Source organism: Pygocentrus nattereri, chromosome 19 (genome assembly GCF_015220715.1).
Source record: "Pygocentrus nattereri isolate fPygNat1 chromosome 19, fPygNat1.pri, whole genome shotgun sequence".
NCBI lineage: Eukaryota > Metazoa > Chordata > Actinopteri > Characiformes > Serrasalmidae > Pygocentrus > Pygocentrus nattereri.
The window spans coordinates 33,681,286-33,702,916 of record NC_051229.1 but is presented as its reverse complement, the minus strand read 5'-3'; the positions used below and the strand labels follow the sequence as shown (position 1 = coordinate 33,702,916).

Here is a 21,631-nt window from a genome sequence, read left to right as displayed (position 1 = left end):
TCTCTGCTTTTTTTCTCTTAAACATAGATGGCGAGACTGTTTCTGTCAATGGAACTCATGATGGGAATAGTCCATCACAAAAAGTAAGGGGCTGATTGAGGGCCAGTTTTTAATACAAATATTAAAGCTACTTGCAGAATAAAGGGGATTTTCAATCATTTACATTATGTAAATTAGACACAACACTAAAAAAACACCGTCCACATCTAAATTGAAATAATTCTTTATTCTAATTCATGATTGTCTTCTTTCTGTAGGACAATAATGGTAACCAGCTGCAGGACAGAACTCCCAATGAGGTGTGCATTACTTACTAGAACATTCTCTTCTCCAAATGTAACTTTAGTTAAGTGGGAAATGCAAAACGGCCGTCTAAACTGTTCTGTTTGTGTTTTAGGAAGTATGCCAAAGACTCGTCAACCTCAGCACTCATCTCCACGCACTACAGGTCAGTCTCTGAGACGACACTACAGTCAGCATTCTGCGTTTAGCTGTGCTTTAGCTGAAAGAGTTTGTTTTTTCCTGTTTGTAAAATTCTAACAAAAAATTTAAACCATACAACAAAATGTACAGATATTGCTATATTTATATGTTCCTTGTAAATGATGGGTTAACCTATTTTCACTTGTAATTTGAATGGGGGTGTTCAAACTTTTGCATACAGCTATAAGCCTACAGTTAACTGTTAAAGCATAAATCCTCAATGAAATCTTTGGTAATACAAATGGTAAGAAAAATTAGAAATAGTGGTTTGAAAAGGTGCTGTTTCTTTTGCTTCCCTGCAACGGTCAGTGCTGACGTATTTAAACAGCAAGAGGGCACCAGGTCTTAGGCTGTGTTCACACAGCAGGTAAAAGTGGCCCAAATCCATGTGTCCAAATCCAATTCCAAATTTTTCTCCATGTGTGACACAGATGTGTGTCAGTGTGAACAGACTGAATGAATCTGACATTTTCAATACTGATTTGACACACTTTCATAAGTGGTACTGAAATCCAACACACATCTGGTATGTGGCAGTGCAACTCAGTCAGATTGGAATTCATGCAACTTTTACGTCAATCCAGCTCGCATTTGACATAATTTTGCACTGATGAGCCCTCATGAACGTTTGGGGTGACGTTTCTGTAAAAAAAAATCCACCATATTCAAAACCCTCCATGTTCAAAGAGATTTCTAAGAAATGGCTGAACGCGGCTGTAGAAAAATGAGGCCACGGCATCAAAGACCAGTTAAAGGTCTAAAAAAGTTTAAAGAATCAGAGGGCACTTATTTGGTTTTAGCTCAGTGTGTCCTTAACTTCAGTTTCTGACAAGAATTAGTTTTTGGCGCATTAGTACTTCATTAACATATTGTGGGTGTCGATTTCTTAAACATCCCTCTCTGTTTGTCTCTCTCTTCCTAGGCTGCCGTAATCAGACAGGACTCCATTCTGGAGCTGTGTCTGCGGGACTGCTCCACCCCTTGCTCGGCTCCGCCCACCCCAACCTCCGTCCCGCTGGGCCCCTCCCCGGTCCGGCTGAGCCGCTCACTGTCCCGGGACGCCCTGCTGGAGGGTGTGAGCATCGCGGCAGGCGAGCAGGCCCTGCTGCAGCGACAGTTCTCATTGCTGCAGGAGGAGGTGGGCAGACTGCGCCCCCTGGAGGCCAAACTGCGGGACAGTGAGAAGGCACGGGTGCAGCTGGAGACACAGCTCAGAGACCTGCAGGCCACATTCAGTGGCAACACCACACAGAACAGCTCAGATACAACATCTGTACAGCAGGTGATCACTTAGGCCTGTCAGAGAGTCGACTGAAGTATGTGTACGTTTTGTTCATTTGCTGAAATGAACAAAAATTAAAAACTGAAATTAAAAAATAAGACATCATGTGGCCTGTGCAAAAGTTACATCACATTTTAGAGTTTTTAATTGTATTTTTTCCAGTATGTTCAAGTTAGCATATAAATAGAAAACATTAAAATTTGCAGTAAAAATTGTATATTCAAATTTTGGCACATGAGCGTAACGTATGCGTGTATGTGTTGGTAGTCAAGCTCATTTTTGCACACTGTCTTTAGTTTGCAGTGGTATTGTGTGGTGTTGTGTAGTCATTGCCAACTATGTGATATTAAAATCCCCACCATTTCTTTTACCTTATCCAAGACTCCGGCTCAGACAAGAGGAAGTGATGGAGGCCAGGTCCCTCTCGCCCCCTTAGCCTGCCAGGAAACTGTAGACCAGTTAGACGGAGTGCAGGAGGGCAGTGAGGAAGAGGAGTCTGAAGAAGAGGAAGAGGTTCGGATTTCCCCACGCTCAGATAGTCCCAGAGGTGAGGCCCAGAGGCCAGTCAAGGATTACACCATAAAAAGGAAAAAACAAACAGCCATTGTATCAAAATTCTTGCCCTTCTCTCTCTCTCTCTCTCTCTCTCTCTTTACCCTTTCACCTCTCTCCTATCTCCTGTTTTCAATCTCTCCGTCACTGGGCGTGTAAGAATGTAATATCCTGTCTCTCTCTCTTCCCTCTGTTTACTCTAAGGGTGGGAGTACCTGTGTTCTGACAATATTTAACCTTCTCTCTCTGATCTGCTCTTTGAAAACTGACAACACACATTGCAGTGTCATCTCCTAAACACCCCCCCAACCCCCCCCCCCCCCCCCCCCGCCCCCGCCCCCCCACACACACACACATGGCTTGAAATGACTTGTATTTTGTTTAACCTCTTCAATGAAAAGATGCTCATTATGTAGACATTACTCTGAAAGCAATATGAGCTTATATTACTAATATACAAATCATAGGCATCTTGTTAAGAGTTTATTAAACCACTTTTGCATCTACATGTATTAACGTCTTATACACAGCTCAAAAAGAAGGTCCGGCTTGGACCTTTAGGTGTCAAATGCAACATCGGTATTATAGTGATGAAGATATGATGACAATTTTAGATAATTCACATCCTTGGAAAACACGTCCTTCACCAAGTTTTGACTAAGATCTCTTTGAATTCTCTTTTAATGCACTCACCATCAACAGGTATATCCCCTTGGAAAAGTGGTCCAAAGCACAACCTACAACTTACAAAAACTTCTTCCACACTTTGCATGCAATTGCACATTTCCACCAGAGAGGTCCTACATAGTGCATTTGTTGTTATTCAGTAATACTACTCTGAAACTTATTGACATTGTGCTGTATCTGAGATAAATGAATGGTGTTCTTGAGAATTGTAATTATTGCACCTTGTGGTATACAAAAATGTTTACGAGCCAGTGGTCCTGTATACACTTTTCTGCTGAATATCACTGGATCCTTTGAAAGAAAAAAAATGTACACAGGACAAAACATATTAGCTTAAAAAATTTTTGGTTAACCACTAGGTGATCTCTAGAGCCGATTCCCAAGAACGCCATTCATTTTTCCCGTAGAGAGAAACAGCCTAGACCCACCTTCTTTAAATGGCATGACTACAAAAGGGGGACACGACTTCAGAGGTCTGCTAAGTAGCTAAATATCGCATTGAAAAAATGTCAAAAGCACAAATTCTAAATGTTCAGTTTGATTCCGAATTTGAGTGTTTATATAAAAATATTTGACCTGAAAAAAATCTAGATCTGTTACTATCAAGCATACCTATACAGAAAGCAGATCCTGTGAATGTGAATATAAGCATCAAAATGTTTTACATTGTATAATTAAGCAATTAATTATGCAATTACATTTAAACAATTCTGAAATGTAATTTGAAACTACAGCAGAATCACTTTAACTAGACTTCTTTAACACCCCCTCCTCACCCGTTCACACGTCCACCCACCTCTTATGATCGCAATTGTTTTTGTGTCTCATGGGTTCTCTCTGTCTGTAGATCTACAGGACATCCCAGAGGAAAGCGAGTGTGGCACCGAAGCTCCGGACGGCGAGGCGGGACCAGACACTGCCCACAGCTAACGGCCGCTCAGTCTGATGGCCAAACCACAAGACGGAGTCAATCGCAGAGCTGGACCTCCTCTGCTGGACGCTACACACAGCCTCTCGTTCTGAAGAACGGCTGCGTTTTAATATGTCCTGCTAGATCTGTAGCTGAGAGAACTCATGAAGGCTGATTGGGTTTTTTTTCTGTTGAATCTCATTTCATTTGTCGGAATCGGAGACGCTTTCCCTTCTGTTTGATACAAGGAGACGAGTAGAGTTTAAGGGGAAAAGGAAAAGTTTATAGCGAAAGCAAGTTAATCTGCTAAGTGCAGTTTTCTTATTTATATCTATGAGAATAACTTCTTATTAAGACCCGTAGCCTACTACTGCCTGCCATGTTATTGTTTTTATTCTGTTGTTTGTATTATTTTTATGGTGCAAATGACTGAAACTGAAAAAAGGCTGAAAAGAAAAACACAGGAATTATGTACTGTGTGTAAAATTAGAAGACAAGGGTGAGTTTTCTAGAAATAATATGAGCACCGCTTTGTAAGCCCTTAAAGGTGTGATCAATCACTGACGGTAGTTTCAATGTGTTTCTCTATGAGTTTGAAAAATGCTCAAGGATTCCTCTAACAGTGTAAAGCTTTAGGGAATGTGGACCACAAACACTTGAAATCTACATTTATTCTCAATGACCAGACACTTGGTCATTTCTACAGGGTGGCAAATGCAATCTGATTACTTAACGAGGAAGTCCAATGTAGCATGACATGTAAGAAAATAAGACCAAAGTGGTTTGCCAGTTAGTAACATTCTGTTAAATTATGTGTTATTTGAATAGAGTAGATGAGAAATGCGATGATTTTTAGGCCCTGGTTGGTAATGATTGTTCCATGTAGGACATCAGGTGTGCGTCATCATTCCCTTCAGACACTTAATGAGCCATCGATTCTGCAATAACAGTGGCTTTTCTTACCCACTTCATTCTGAATAGCTGTGTACAAGCCGGTCCATAAACAGACCAGTCTAACTGAAGTCTATTACTGGACTTAGAAGGGTTTTTTTCTCTACTGTGTATATTATGTATCTGTCTGTATAAATATTTGCAATGTTTTGGAAAAAAAAAAACTAAAAAGAAAGCCCTTTTAAGTGTAAACCTTGTAACTTTTTTATTTTAAACGTTTATGTTAATTTTATTATTTTATTACTTGAACTTACTGCTTCTTTGTATTGTGTTGGTCAAATATACAGTAGGAATGTCTTGGCTTTCCTTGTCGTCTCTTTCTGTCCACATAACACATCCCACAGACCAGGTATCATGTGCACACATACAGTCATGTGCAAAAGTTTGAGTGCCCCAGTGAGTGCCCAGTTTCTGTTTGTTGAGTTTAACATATTTGTTGTGTTAAATTCAGAAAGTACACAGAACTTCTTGCCTTCTTCTCCTTCTTGCCCTCCTTCCCTTCTCTACCCCGCTATTACCCTTTGGCCTCCTTTAAGGCCTGACTATGCTTGTTCTATGTACCTCATTATTTGTAAGTCGCTTTGGATAAAAGCGTCTGCTAAATGTAAATGTAATGTAATGTAATGTAACTTATAATTAAAGCATCTTCTTTTCACTTAGAAACTCAACAAAACGTGATCTGACCAGGGCCAGCCCAAACCTTTATATACAACACTACAGAGAGTGGCAAATAAAAGGGAAAACCCAACTTAAAGTGTCTTAGCAAAGGGGTGGGCCTCCACAAGCAACCAGAAGCACTTTGGTAAAGATTCTACAAGTCTCTTGAACGTTACTGGAGAGATAGAACACCATTCCTCCAAAAGATATTCCCTCAGTTGGTGTTTTGATGATGCTGTTGGAGAGCACTGTCTAATACACGTGTCAAGCTCAGTCTTCACAGGCCAAAACACTAGACCTCAGCACACTGCCTCATTAACAGAGGTGGAGGAAGTACACAGCTCATGTACTTGAGTTAAAGTAATAGTAATATTACTCCAGTAAAAGTAGAAGTTCCTCCCTTTAGACCTCCCCTTGAGTAAAAGTACTAAAGTATTTCCCTTCAAATGTACTTAAGTATAAAGTAAAAGTACTAAAAGAGTAATTCTGGCTCTGATGTCCTGTTATCATTTTTATAACCAGACTGGCTTCATGAACTCATTTCAGGTGAAAGTCCTCCAGCGTCTCTCTTGGTAAACCAGTCTTTTAATAGAACGTCATTAATTAGTGACGCTGACGTCTATTAAAATGATCAGAAGCACAAAACACTGAAGGTAAACAGTTTCCATCAGGGAGAACCGAGTGGCTCTGAAATCACTTTTTACACACAAGCAAAGTTTCAGTTTCAGATTTATTTACAACTTAGTTCCAAGTTTAAGTTGAATAAAAACTGGCTTTAAACTCAGGATCACAGATGAGCTCCTTTACTATGTTGATCTGTAGGCGTCTGTTCATAAACATAAACCAGCCCAAACTCATTTACTATAAAATGAAACGGTGTTTGTAGAAATTCAGAAAAAAGCCGCGTCAGTCTCGACTGCATATGTGGACATATTTCTATATTGTGCTCTATTTACACAAAGTTAGGTTAGTTCATCATTTATGTTGAACAGACTCTCCCAAAGTTTTACGCTGCTGCGCTGACGTTGAACCGTGTGCTGCACTGGGTCGGTATGACCAACAGGTCAAAACCAGCTCTAAACAAAGTGACCGCTGGGCCCTGATTGGTGCTCTGGCTTTGCGCTTCTTTCATTTTAACATGTTATGTTTTTATACACACAGAAACCAAAAGGAACGACAGATTTCTCAGAATGTAGTGAAGGAGAAAGTCAGATAATTGACTTTGAAATGTAGTGGAGTGAAAGTAAAAAGTCGCCCAAAATGGAAAAACTTCAGTAAAGCACAGATACACAAAAAAACTACTTAAGTACAGTAACTAATTACATTTACTCAGTTACTGTCCACCACTGCTTCATTAAACATCTGATTCAGTTAATTAGCAAGGCCTCCATGAACTGAATTCAGAGCAGTAGATGAGGGTAAATTCTAATAACCACAGCCCTTTGGCCCGGAAGGTCATCCTTATCTAATCAAACAATTTGGTGACACCTCATGCCCTGTGGATAGGAGCACCTGGAAGACACCACTGCCCTCCAGATAGAAATGTTTCATCATAAGATGAAGATGATCAGTCAGTATTGATTTACAGTGACCCTTCCTTCTAATTGGACCCAAACCATGCCAGCAAATGCCCCACACAACATAACAGCCCCCAGAACCCCTCGCTGTAGGAGTCAAATATTCAAGCCTGTATTGCTCTCTTAGTGAACACCACACACTTGTGGAGAATATTGTGAAGGACTCGTCTGACTCTATCACTGTTTTCCACATCTCTGTAGAACAGCGCTGATGGATTTCACTCCACTGACCTCACAAATGGTCATTCGTCTGTGTGATGAGGGGTTTATGCACTGCAGTCCTGCTATAGTATCCCTGTCTGTGTAGTTAGGAATGGACTTTTCCATGCTGACAGTCTGCTCACCTGAATCTGATGCACTTGTATATCACACTAATGCACTATGGCAATGTTTACTCAAACATCTAAATGGTCACTTTAGTCTCTGTTCTTATAGAAACATCAGCCAGTTAAGAGGTCTTTGTAACTCAAGCTCCTCCGAACCCTCTTTTCAAGCTTAGATCTTGAGCCAAAATCAGAGTTCGGAGGAGCTTGAGATGAAACTTTCTATCTCCATTTTCGGTTTTTGACATAATTTGAAAACGGCTGTTGTCCTTTACACCGTGTTTAAATTTGTGATGAATGGACCAAAAAAGGCCCGAAAACTGAATAGGAAGAAGTATGTTTTTTTTCCTTCTCATGTAAAGTTATCATTTTGGAAATCTGTCATGTGCCTTGAAATGTTTCTGACATTGGGCTCTGGTGAGTGAAATGCTGTAGTATGCTATAACAACTGGCTTTGTAACTTACAGTCACATTGACTTTATGCTGTTGATGTGACAGCTTAAAGTTTACAAATGGTGAAATGAAACTCCCACAGTAAATGCCCACTTTTGTCCAACCAGCCTGACTTGCTGGTTCTCACATTATCAACATTATATCACTGCGACTCACACTTAGCTGACAGTTCACCCCAGAGAGTGTCATGACAAAAATGTCTCAATGAGTGTGTTCACATGCAATCCGATCACGATCTGATTATTGCAGTTATCTGATTATTCAAATGGTCATGTAAACACGGCTGATTTCTTAGATCAGAGTAAGGTCTAGAATCTGATAAAGAGGCTGGATTCTAGCTCAGTAATCAGATTTCTCAGCGCATCTGAACCCTTACTCTGATTTCTTTCGGATTTCTCAGTCTGCGCATGTGCGGAAAAGACTGTGGTACCGGAAATAAGCGAGCTGTGTCGCCACGAAAGCACTTTGGGTGTGACACTGAAACCAAATACATGCTATGTATGTTCATATTTTACGTTTATGTCACATCTTCTTCTGTGAGTTTATTGGCTGGTTGCAAAGCAGGAATCTGAGTACTGTCTGATTCATGTAGACCTGGAGTTCCACATTATCTCATTACTCATGCGTATGTAAACACATTGATCAGATTACTGACAAAATCGGATTTTCTGTAGTTATTGGATTATAAGTGCATGTAAACACACTCAGTGTTTAAATGTTTATAGAGGTCTATGTCAGTTGTCATGATGGGCTTATGTAGGCGTCATGTAGTTTTTTGAGTACAACCTTCTGTTAGGAGTTATAGACAAAAGTGTCAGCTTTAGTCTACAATGACTGCTGTCCTATATGAGCCCATTTGTGACCAAGCCTTGTGTGCCACTGTGCTTTTGAAGTGCCTCAGGCCGTAATGGAAGAGTCCTAGTATAATATTTGTCAGTAGCTGAGTCTACATCACACCCTTATCAGCAAACGTAATGAGACAGCTCCAGTTCAAGTCCAACAGTCATTCACTCGGAGAGCGCAGTGTCCTAATGACACGGGCTGGACGATCGGAAAGCTCAGGAATCCACCCCACGGTGAGTGGCCTGCGAGACTTCCAGCTTTTTTTAGTCCCAGAGATGAATAGTAACTGGCTCCATTTGCTACACTCTTAAAAAAGAGTGTAGAGGGTTCTTCAGGAGTTCTTTGGGTTCTGGGAATGGTTGTGTTGAGAACCATGAGTGGAATGTTGAACGTGTCATGCCTAAATGGTTCTCTGCATGGTGAAATGGTTCTTCAGATTGATGAAGAATGTGTTGTATATGGTTCTGTATAGCACCAAAAAAGGTTCTGCTATTATTATGATGTGAAGCTTGTGACAATAGCAGAACCTCTTTTGGTGCTCTATAGCACCAAGAATGAAACCTAACAAACTTACATGGTTAACTTACCAACTTAAAGGTCAAACTTAGAAGATAGATGTACTGAGAGGGTCCACTGCAGTTGTACAGAGCACTTGAGGAGGGCTTTCACAGTTGAAACTTCTGTTTAAGTTGTTTTTGGTAGTTATTTTTGAGTATTATTTCAGTCATTATTTATTTGAAGTGTCAGTATCGTTGGTTAGGGGTTTATTGTTAGGCTACTTCACCTCAGGTCATCATTCTGAGGAGAACAGGCCCCAATGTCTTGACCTTTAACTTTAAATGAACAATTTGGTCAGCACACAATTTTAACAAACATGTAGATCATTTCAGTCATCTCAGTCTCTTACTGTCACGGCTACGGCTTAATTATCTCGTTCTCACGCATGACTAAGTCAAGGCTACTACTTAATTATCTCATTCTCGAGCCTTACTAAATCATGGCTTTGACTTCATCACCTCATTCTTGTATCTTACTAAGTCAAAGCTACAAAGTCAAGGCTTTGACTTAATTATCTCATTCTTACGCCATACTAAATCATGCCTTCGACTTAATTGTCTCATTCTCACACCTTACTAAATCATGCCTTTGACTTAATTATCTCATTCTAACATCTTACTAAGTCAAGACTAGTACTTAATTATCTCATTCTCATGCCATACTAAATCATGCCTTCGACTTATCTCATTCTAGCACCTAATTAAATCATTGACTTAATTATCTCGTTCTAGCACTAAAACATGACTACAACTCATTTAGCACCTTACTAAATCATGGCGTCAATTTAATTGTCTCATTCTTGCACCTTACTAAATCATGGCTTTGACTTAATTATCTCATCCTTGTGCCTTACTACATCATGTCTATGAGGGGGTTAGGTGCCTTGCTCAAGGGCACCTCAGTCATGGACTGTCAGCCAAGGGGATCGAACCGGCAAACTTCCAGTCACAGGGCTGGTTCCCTAATCTCCAGCCCACATCTGCCCTTTCACAGCAATGTTCCAACATCTAGTCTAAAGCCTTCCCAGAAGGGTAGAGGCTGTTACTGCAGCACAGGCAGACAAACTCACTACTAATACCCTTCATTTTGAAATAATGAAAAATATTTTTCTTAATTTAAAGTTTGTTTTTTTTTTATCACCAGGCAGTACAGAGACATGGAGATCGAAGTGGACAACATAGAGTACAACCCAGGAAAAGAGACCGTATGTAACCTGTTCTCCATATTCAGCAGCCCACACCTGGTCATTCACTGCTCTGTTCATTCATTCGTCCATTCTTTTCATTTCAGATGTGGTGGGGAACTCTGGGCACTGTGCGGCCATTTCAGCCTTTTCACCCAGATGTGGATGCACATCAGATTTATGTTGCACTGGACAACAAAAGTACTGTTATACTGTCATCATTGCATGATGGGTCACAATAAGACTTTCAAACCAATATTCGGCTCTTTATGGTACTCTCTACTTAAAGGGCTCTTATCAATTTTATGTTCGTTTTTTATCTGATGCGGTTTTATGTAGTAAAAGCGGTCATAATTCGTCTTTACACAGCTGTTTTTCAACCTCTCTTTATCCCTTACAGTTAAACTGGATCATTTTGTTACTGTGTCTTTAAGACTTATATGTATGTATATATGTAAATGACATCTGCTCTGATTGGCTGCCCTGTATTTTGCTTCATTTAAAAAGCACACCAGGCTGAAACACTCCTTATAACTTCCACTAACTTCAGCAGAATGGGCAGCCTAAACTGCTCCAGGCCAGTCAAGCAGTTGATTTTTCTGACATCACAAAAACAATGAATTTCAAATGTGCTTGGTTTTCCTGTAAGGACTATATTTTGAAACCTTAATTGACATACTATATTAAATAATGTATTTTGAAGACAAATTTGGATTTTTTTATGATACAGGCTCTTTAACTTGCCTTATTCTCAGAAAAAAAAGATTATTTTAAGTTTTTTATATATTTGTTATGATGAGTTGCTCCATATAGCTCAATGTTCTTAGACGTATGTGTATGTTTGTGTTTGTTGTTAGCTGTTGATGTGATGACCTTGATCAGGATCCTTATTAACAGGACTAATGCCCAAAGACAGGACATTGCTGTGGCTTACAATGACTTAGCACAGAAGGTAAAGAGACTTTGCTACTGTTTAGACTCAATATGTTGTTTAGTATTAAACTCAATATGTTGATTAATATTTTTCACCACACAAAGCATGGCCCATTCCATTTTCTCAGGATCTGAATGCAGCTCTGAAGAAAGGCCTGTCTGGGCCTGTGCAGGAGCTGCTGCTGGCCCTGATGATGACCCCAGCTCAGTTCGATGCCCATCGCCTTCGACACTCCATGGAGGTGAGCAAATTACCGTTGAAACCTAAAATAGGACAAAAGTGGCATTAAAGTATCATTATATAAACAAAGAATATTATGGTAACACTTTATAAAAAGGCTTGTCCCGCCATCCTTCAAGGCGCGTGGAAGACAAGCGTCGAGAGTGTTCTCCGTACTGACACCCAAGTGGTGGAACGAACTCCCACTGGCTGTCCGTACAGCAGAGTCTTCAAACGCAGACTGAAGACACATCTCTATACAAAGCACTTACATGAGCACTGAATTAAGTATTGATTGCAGTATATTGTGCTGCACTTATATATTGGATTTTATTGTATTGCACAGACTTCTATGCTCAACTCTGCTCCTTTTCTCTGGCTATCAACAGTGACTTTTTGTTTCTATCAGTATCTGAGCTCAGGACTGTCTTTATCTCTAGCCTATTGGTAACTAGCAAAGATACTTTCTCTAGATTGACAAAGCACTTCTTGTAAGTCGCTCTGGATAAGAGCGTCTGCTACATGCTGTAAATGTAAATGTAGACTAATCAAGGTGTCTTGCTCAAGGACAGTCATAGACTGTCGGCCCTGGGGATCGAACCAGCAACCTTCCGGTCACAGGGCCAAATCCCTAGCCCACGACTGCCCCACTAGTAGTAGTAGTAGTAGTAGTAGTAGTAGTAGTAGTAGTAGTAGTAGTAGTAGTAGTAGAGTACAATGAAAATGCCACTGTAATAATTAGGCATGCACTGATTATGATTCTGTATCACTACTCATCTCTAATAATCAGAATTTGTCCGTGTGATGGTTGTACAGGGTCTAGGCACTGATGAGGAAGCTCTGCTGGAGGTGCTGTGCACCAGATCACCTGATCAGCTCAGAGACATCACAGTGGCATACAAGGAGGGTGAGAAAACACAAACAACCACAGACTAATGTAGTCATTGTTATTCATGAATAATGCCTGTAAACAGCAACACCACACATACACACCCATCCTGTCACTCGGCCCACAGCGTACGGGCGTTATCTGGAGAACGACCTGATCAGCGAGACCAGCAAAGACTTCAGCAAGCTCGTCCTGGCTATACTCAAGGTAAAGCAAGACTGTGGTCAGTGTGTGGGGTCGGTATCTCTGTGATGGAACATATTGTGCTGAGCCAAATTGTTTCACCCTTGTACGCCTCATTGGACACGATGTTAATTCATTACAGCACAAAAACCTGTGGTTTGAGAAAGACATCATCTTGAATGCACATCATCTTCGTTTTTAAGCACAGACCAAGATGAATACATCAATAAGTATTAGAGGAAGAACCAAAATAATAGATACAAAGAGTTGGGGTTGGGTGATATATTGGCAAATATTGGGATATATTGGTATTATATTGGCAAAAACATAAAATGTTTTATTTGGGGTTTAATAAGTTTAAACAGACATAGATGTCAATGATCCAAAACACTGCTCATACAAAGTACTAAAATCTATTTCAATACTAGTAGCTCCCTCTGCTGGAGAATCTAAATCTAAATACCTGCTAAATGTGAGTGAGTGAGTGAGTGAGTGAGTGAGTGAGTGAGTGAGTGAGTGAGTGAGTGAGTGAGTGAGTCAGTCAGTTACAAGTCATGTCCCTGAGGTGCTTTGCATCTAGAAATGCTATCAAAACAAATTGAAAATAATATTTTCACATATTGCACAGCATTAAATTCACTTAAGCCATTTTGAGCTATTATCAAAGGCTTTGCAAGCTGCAAGTAAGAAAGCAATCACTAGAAAGTGGCTGTGCTTTGAGCCCCCTCAATTACAGGACTGGTTTGAAATTTATATTATGGTAAAGCTAACCTCTTCCTTAAGAATTCAGATTGACAAATTCTGTCAGATTTGGTCTAAGCGGCTAGTTTATATAAGACCCTGGGGACCAGGAGTTTTTTGATGACATACCTTTTTATTTCCTCTCCTCTCTATTAAAAATAAGTTTTTAAAAAGCTATATATTCATTCGAAGTGGACCAGGGTCAGGGTTAGGATCGGGTTCTGGGGAAGGGTTAGTGAAAATAGGGGGGGATTGAAAAGATACTTAGTTGAACCTGTTCGTGTGGAACGTGGCAGCTGTTGAAACACACTGACTCTTCTCTGTCATATCAACAGAAGGAGGAGCTGAACACACCCGGAGAGATCGATTACCAACTCATTGATCAAGATGTCAAGGTGTGTGTGTGTGTGTGTGTGTGTCTCTCTCTCTCTCACACACACATCATAAACTTTATATGGCCTCTTCCAGGAAGTCATATATTGGCAAGAACACTAAAGTCAGTTTGAAGGCAAATGTACTTATGTACTTTTACTCAAGTGGAGGTCTAAAGGGAGGAACTTCTACTTTTTCTACTTTTACTGGAGTAATATTTTACCTTGGGTATCTCTACATTAACTCAAGCACATGATTTGTGTATTTCATCTACCACTGACTAAAGTGCATTAAATATGTTCATGTGCAGAGCCTTAAAGATGCTGTCAGTGGAAAGAAACCTGACTCCGCCCCCTGGATCCAAGTGCTGACCTCTCGTGATTCAGACCATCTCAACAGAGGTATGACCCTTGATCTCAAACTTGAAACTCGTCCATACGCACCGGATTGTAACTCTCTGTCATCGTGCTAGTGATCTCTAGGCTAGAGGATCTGAAAGGGGAGCCGGTGGACAAAACAATTCAAAACCACTTCTCAGGAGACTTCCGACTTGGCCTGCGCACTTTGGGTGAGAAAACTACTTATACCTCCATGCTGACTTAATTCAGTGGCAAACTGTGGTTGTTAGAGCTAGGCCTTCAGTTTAGGCCATAAATATTAAAAACTCACAATCTACAATTGCTAACTTCTGCTAGCACCCCTATGGGACTCTAGTAGTGGAATTCAGAACCATTTGTCACTGTGAAATTAGACCTCTGCATTTAACCCATCCGTGCAGTGAAACACCCACATACATGCACACTAGTGAACACACACACACACACACACACACACACACACACGGAGGCAATGAGCACACTAGCCCGGAGTAGCAGGCAGCGCTATCCACAGCACCCGGGGAGCAATTGGGGGTTAGGTGCCTTCCTCAAGGGCACTTCAGCCATGGACTGTCAGTCGAGGGATCAAACTGGCAACCTTCTGGTCACAGGGCTGGTTCCCTAACCTCCAGCCCACGACTGCCCCCAGGTATAGTACCAAGGGCCAGCTACCACCAATACACAAAATTCATATATGTCTACACTATATGTCTAAAAGTGTGTAGACACTTGTTCTTTAAGCGTTCTTTTCAATATGTAGGGTAATAATAAGGAGTTTGTGCACTTTGCTGTTCTAGTCTTTACACTAAATTTTGGAATATTGATCAGTCCTGGATCACAAAACTGGTGCTAAAAACGGCAACATCGCGGGTTCAATCCCCGTATGGGCCACCGACTTGTTTGGGGGCAGTCGTGGGCTGGAGGTTAGGGAACCGGCTCTGTGAAAGTTGCAAGTTTGATCCCCAGACAGTACGTGACTGAAGTGCCTTTGAACAAGATACCTAACCCCCTGGCTTGGTGAGCAGTGGATAGGGCTGCGTGCGCACTGCCCCCTAGTGTGTGTGTGCTCACTAATGTGTATGTGGGTGTTTCACTGCATGGATGGGTTAAACACGGAGATTAAATTTCCCTGTTGTGGAACTAATAAGGGTCTCTTAATCTTAAAAAAATCATTCCAGAGATATTGGATGGAACTCGAGCAGTCCCTCTACAACCCAATCCTGGGGGTTTTATACCCCTCTAGCTCATGCTTGCCATTGGACATGGTTAAACTTAGGCTCATGTGTGGTTGATCCAGAGCAGCCCATTCTATTGCCAATGCTTTTCTATGGAGATTACAGCTGTGTGTGTGCAGTTGAACACCTATGTCAGCAACGGGTGCGTTTTAAGTAGCTGAATTCACTTGTTAGAAGCACTGACTGGACATGTATGTGTGTGTGTCCGTTGTGTTTTCTGTTACACACTCATCTCTGAACCATCTAATGCACATCTCTGCAGTTCACTCAATCCAGAATACGCCACTTTACTTGGCCCAGCGCTTACAGGCCTGCATGAAGGTAAGAAGGCCAGTTGGCTCAAAGTCTTTGCCCCCTTTTGTCAGGTATAGTGTGACTAAATGAACATTATTCTATGTGTATGTTCAGAAAAACGCAGTCGTTCGAGGCATCATGGTGGGACGAAGCGAAGAAGACCTCCTGTGGGTGAGGGTCCAGTTCCGCAAACTGACCAACGTCTCTCTCTACTCAACAATACAGGTAAGATTTCAGTCAACATTACTGAATCTCTGTCTCAATCGGTGTCTTCCATTGTGTAAAACCAATTTAGGTACATGTACAGTGCTGTGAAAAAGTATTCGCCCCCTTCTGGCTTTCTCTGTTGTTGGTCATCTGTCACAGTGAATGTTCCATCCATCCATCCATTTTCTAAGCCGCTTCTCCCTCAGGGTCGCGGGGGGTGCTGGAGCCTGTCCCAGCAGTCACAGTGAATGTTGTGCAAAGTGAAACAAGAGGTGAATCATTCATGCCAAAAAGTAATCGCCTATTTGGTTACTCAAGCAGCAAACTGAACACAATTAATTGAGAATGAAATTAAGCTGATTTTACACTATCTGGCTTGAATGCAGGCGACTCTGTTGAATGTAAAACACACTCATATGGAAGTTTAGCATCAGAGTTTTTGTACTAAAATATGAGAAAAACGAAAAGCCAAAAAAATTGAGTGAAAAAAACCTGTTGCAGTATATCAGCCTGGAAAGAGTCACAAAACCATTTCTAAGGCCCAAACCCATTTCCCCTCTCACCCCTACCACTTAGCCCAACCCCTCTGTTTTGCACGTTCACGCCTAGGGGTAAGGTGTCCCGATATTTGTTGATAGGGTGAAGTGTTAGGGCTACATGGCCCTCCAAATGGACGTTCCAGATTCCAAACAGAAAGATATGTAAAAAAAGAAAAACTGGCAAGATGGCTCTCCAAGTGACCAAAGAAACCCACAAAAGTGACTATTTTCTCTGTTGAAAAAAGATTACCTTTGTACAACCCCAATTCCCAGAAAATTGGGACGTAAATATAAATGTAAATAAAAACAGAACGCAATGATTTGCAAATCTCATAGACCCATATTTTATTCACAATAGAACATAGAACACATACAGATGTTGAAAGTGAGACAATTTACTGTTTCATGAAAAACATTAACTAATTTAGAGCTTGATCACAGCAACGCATCTCAAAAAAGCTGGGACAGGACCATGTCTACCATGTTTTGGAATTAGGATTTTGGAATTGGGGTTGAATTATCTTAATGTAGAAAAATCACTACTAATTTGCTAATATCATGGGAGCCAACTAGCTAAATTTCCTATTCCACCTTAAATGGTACAGCAGTTCTGATGCCTGTGGTGCCAGAATGTAATTTACCATTTAACCATTTATGGTGGAACAGATGGGAAAATTGGAGCAAAAACTGTATTTATTATCACCCACCCCTAATCTCTGGTGACATGAAAATGAAGTTAGCTACTCGCCAGCTTCATATCACCAAAGAATTAGGGGTGGGTGATGATAAATACTTGTAAATAATTGCATTCCCCCAGTTGAAGGCGTATGATTCCCTAAATGTAACTAAAGCCCAACAGTGAGGAGCTGAATTTACCCTCCTCTGCTGTCACTGCAGACGGGCAGGGTTGCCTACAGAGCAGCGCTAGTAGCTGTTAATGAAGTGATGCTCTTTTTATTTGAGGGTCCTGTTTTGTAGGGAAGATTTCACCACTACCCCCTGTAACTCAGTTTCAAAGGGCAAGGTGACACACTTCTCAGGAGTGGCCGGCCTGCTAAAATTTCCCAAAGGACACAGAGGCAAATCATCAAAGGTTCTGGGAGAAAAGCCAAGAAATTGCAGGTCACTCTAGCCTCAGCTAAGGTCCGATGTTCTTGACTCTGCTGTAAGAAAGGAACTGGGAAAAGATGAAGTGGAAGAACTTAGAAGAGCAGCAAGGCATAAAATACTGCTAATCAAAAAAATGATCAGTGCTCGCCAACATGTCTGAAGATCTCAAAGAAGAGTGGACTCAAATTCCTCCACAACACTGTAAAATAATATAAAATTACAGAAAACATTTGCTGTAATTATTTCTGCTACAGATCATTAAGCAAGTTATTCTTTGCCAATTTTTCTCACCAAGTTGCTAGGTCTCCCTCTATCATGGGGCTTCCAGGGCTAGCAGGGTAAAGGCTAGCATATACTTCCTCCAAAACACATAAATCAGCACCACATCTTTTCAAACTGCCACTAGCGAGACATCGTTGGACAGCTCAGTATGTTGAGAGAAGAACGATAACTGCCAATTCAGTTACATCAGCTAACAGATGTCCTTGCTCGCTACTGTCATGCTGAGTGATGGAGGAGAGCGAGGACCATCCTATCCACTCAAAAAGAGCAAGACCAATTATGCTCTCGTGGACTCGTGGATGGCTGTGGCATCACTGACATTAATTTTACATGGGTGATTCGTATACGCCTTTGCTAATTTAAAAATTGTGTGTTGTGTTTGATAAGGTTCTCTTAGTCTAATATTATATTTTAAAGCTTTAATTAAAACCATTTGCTGTCACATACTGTATATGCAGTGATACAGAAAATCAGGAGGGGGCCAACACTTTTTCACAGTTTTGTATAAAGTGATTAAATCAGCAAATAATTAATAGAATGCCCTTTACAAAATGTATCTGTGTTCAGAATGATGAACAGAGCTGTGGACCAAGAAAGCTGTAGAGCATCAAGAATGAAGTTATAATAAAATTCAAACATGATGATCCAAAAAAAAACCAAAGATAAATATAGATAAACATATTAATGATTCAATGTCTAATTAGTTTATAGCATTTTTCATTGAATTATTGGTTAAATACTTAAAAAACTGACTAAAACAAGTAGCAATGCCTTTTAAACCTACACTACCTAGAAGATACTGAATAAAAGAGCATGTTGTGCCTTTTTCTGTATCATTCATCTTATAGAAAGAATTCAAAGGGGACCTGCAGCTGGCTCTGCTGGCTCTGTGCCGATCGGAGGACATATGGTAGAGCAAATTGAGAAACAAAGCAAGAGCGTTTCTCCTGGACTCCAAGCTGCTCGGCCACTTCTGTTTCTACTCACAAGCTGCGTAAACCAAGTTTGCTACAAGTTTCAACGTCTGCCAGGAGCTGAAGATTACTATCCATAAGGTGAATCATAATTTGTATATGGTTCAGCATCAGTGCCCATTTCCACTCTCAGCCTCTCAGCACAGAGCAATAAGCAGTTATTTTCTTTTGTGTAATAAAATATGTTGTTTTTCTGCTGTAAAACACAATTCATACATAACTCAAAGTAAAATGATGAACCTCTTTTTTTCTTTAACGTCTGAGTCTATTTGAACATTGTTTCTTTGCTCTGTCACCGAACTGATGATACATTTATTATTTCTGTGCTTTACTTTGGATAAAACCTGTTAGAGGGAAGTCCACCTAATTTTAGAGAGTGCAGTGTACACTCAAAAAAAGCCAAAAAGGGAAAACTTATGTATTTTAATCATGTCAAATTTCCTTTCAATTTAAACATAAATCCAATGTAACAAAATTGTATTATAATGTATGTTATGTATGTTTCTCCATCAGTTTAATAAACCTGAATGAAATAAAATAAAATAACATTTAAATTAGACGTGCTTGTAGGATTTATACAATTCTTTTACATCACATTTATGCAGTTCTAAAAAGCAGTTCTTATAAAGCCACAGCAGAGATTTAGCTATTTTATTCACTGTGTATAACCAGTGAACCTACATGTGTCTCCTGAGTTTTATACGTAATGTTGATGATGATAAAATAATGGCACCTGTATCATGTTTCTGTATCTGTTTCTCTGTCTTTGTGATAATAAAGCGCAGAAATACAGTTAAAACATTTCAAATCTGTAGAGTCGCCCTCTCCATTACATCTCATCACGAGATTGTGTGTGACTCACATCTGGAGTTATGAGCCTGTAAAGAGGGGCTGTGATACATGTTGTCTGCCTCTCACCGTGTATAACTGGTGGACTCGTGTGTCCGTCTACACCGTATGTGAAATTGAGCAATGGACACTCAGGAAATCACTAAGGAATGACGTACACGATCCCTGAGGGTAAAAGATTTGATTGAGTAGAAATTGAGTAGAAAAAGGTGGAATTGCCCTTTAACTTTTCACAGACACTTCTCTTGCTAAAAGTTATCACAGTAACTCCTCCATTGACCTATTTTCTCTCTCCTCGCTATTCAAAATGTGGTCTACTACCATGTCGCCACTTAACTACCCCATTTGACAAAGCCTGCTGGCTTGTTTTGGTCATTTTGGTGAAGTTGTCAGTCTGATGTCAGTTCAATGCACAGTATTGTTAGCTTACATGTAGCGATATTTCTACTGTGACTTGATATTGGAAGAAAAGATTTACATAAGAGAAAATGTATCGCGTTTGGAACCTATTACAGGGTGCAATAAAAGCAAGTTTTCCTATTGGGAAAAAGGCTTAGACCCAGAATTCCTAATATGGGCATGTCATCAGCTAATAAATGGGCTGTGACCTCAATTATTTTTTAGAGATAGCTGAGGAATACAGAGAGATCGCTGGAGATACACCCATCAGGCATAACATTGTTTCTATGCTCATTGTCCATTGTATCAGCTCCACTGACCATATAGGTGCACTTTGTAGTTCTACAGTTACAGACTGTAGTCCATCTGCTTCTCTGTATACTTTGTTAGCCCCCTTTGACCCTGTTCTTCAGTGGTCAGGACCCCCATGGACCCTCACAGAGCAGGTACTCTGGGTGGTGGATCATTCTCAGCACTGCAGTAACACTGACCGGGTGGTGGTGTGTTAGCGTGTGTTGTGCTGGTCTGAGTGGATCAGACACAGCAGTGCTGCTAGGTGTCTGTTTCATTAATATAACTGAAGAAATAATTTCTCTCTGTAACCTCCAGGTCTGAAATGTTGTAACCCTACGTTGAGCTGCTAGTGAGCAATGATAAGTAAAGGGGCAGGAGTGAGAACGCCCTTTTTTGAAAGCAATGCACACCTCTTCCCAAAGACGGCTGCATGGAGATAAAAGATACTGCAGTTTTCTTGACACCAAAAAAAGTGCACTGCCTCAATAAAAAAGCAGCATTTAAATAACTATAAAACACTTTTAGAAATGCTGCCTTGCTTGCTCACCCACTGACTTACTGAGTCAGAATTGTTCACAGTGGTGCAGATACAAACCAGCAAGTTATCATATGGAAAGGCCTAATTATATAAACTGCCTAATGCCTAACGCACTGCTCTACAACATTTTTGAGACCGGCCTGAAATGTATCTTTTCAGGGCAGAGGGATACATGCAGGGTGTTACAAGTCAAACTAGTCCCCAAAAGAAGACATATTTTTCCACATTTACTACCTTTTTAGCATCACTAGCATTACACATAATAACTCATAAGACACATGCAGATTTGTGGTTTTGGACACTAAATAGAATGGCTGTATTTTTGTTGTAGACAGAGCTCGAGAATGAGTTGCTTTGAAGGAAATGTTGGCAAAGCTCGGGCTGACTGAGAGAATAGCTGTTGACACACACAAACACACATTTACACACACTTCCCAGCTCACCGTTCCCTTTTCCTCATTCCGATCTGCTGATTCAGCACTTTCCTATCTTATCCACTGATCTTCATCCTCTTCCTTCCCTTTCCTGTGTCCTTTCTCCATTGTGTTAGGCATTGTAGGCATTCAATGTATACAAACAACTCCAGTCAGATATTTGGCTGGACATAAAGAGGGACAATTGTCAACACTGATAAACTGTGACTATTAGAGCTAGGCCCTCAGCTTGGGCAGAAACATCAAAACACAGCCACAAAACAAGGACAAGAAAACACCTGTGCATGCTTATGGAATAATAC

The 21,631-nt window shown here is 40.6% G+C and overlaps 2 protein-coding genes across 4 annotated transcripts in view; both read left to right on the top strand.

Annotated features, from left to right (window-relative positions):
- Window positions 1-5,167, top strand: part of arhgef2 (rho/rac guanine nucleotide exchange factor (GEF) 2) — a 97,640-nt gene extending 92,473 nt beyond the window's left edge. For both annotated transcript variants that reach the window (XM_017691787.2, XM_017691788.2), the window contains 6 exons: window positions 28-83; window positions 258-299; window positions 398-448; window positions 1,406-1,765; window positions 2,147-2,312; window positions 3,852-5,167. In XM_017691787.2, coding sequence (XP_017547276.1) covers window positions 28-83; window positions 258-299; window positions 398-448; window positions 1,406-1,765; window positions 2,147-2,312; window positions 3,852-3,934 — 758 coding nt within the window. In that variant the 3' untranslated portion in view covers window positions 3,935-5,167. The remainder of the gene's footprint in view (window positions 1-27; window positions 84-257; window positions 300-397; window positions 449-1,405; window positions 1,766-2,146; window positions 2,313-3,851) is intronic.
- A 3,721-nt stretch (window positions 5,168-8,888) lies between these two features.
- LOC108424007 (annexin A2-like) lies at window positions 8,889-19,374 on the top strand. 2 transcript variants are annotated; one of them, XM_037531190.1, is made up of 13 exons: window positions 8,889-8,951; window positions 10,420-10,480; window positions 10,567-10,660; window positions 11,317-11,411; window positions 11,521-11,634; window positions 12,429-12,519; window positions 12,629-12,708; window positions 13,761-13,820; window positions 14,108-14,198; window positions 14,270-14,365; window positions 15,672-15,730; window positions 15,818-15,928; window positions 18,690-19,374. In XM_037531190.1, the coding sequence occupies exons 2-13, from the start codon at window positions 10,433-10,435 to the stop codon at window positions 18,753-18,755; spliced, it is 1,005 nt and encodes a 334-aa protein (XP_037387087.1). In that variant the 5' UTR covers window positions 8,889-8,951; window positions 10,420-10,432; the 3' UTR covers window positions 18,756-19,374. The 2 variants fall into 2 exon arrangements, with proteins under 2 accessions (XP_037387087.1, XP_037387088.1); XM_037531191.1 differs by having other exon boundaries at window positions 8,910-8,951; window positions 10,424-10,480.
- The last annotated feature ends 2,257 nt before the right edge of the window (window positions 19,375-21,631 follow it).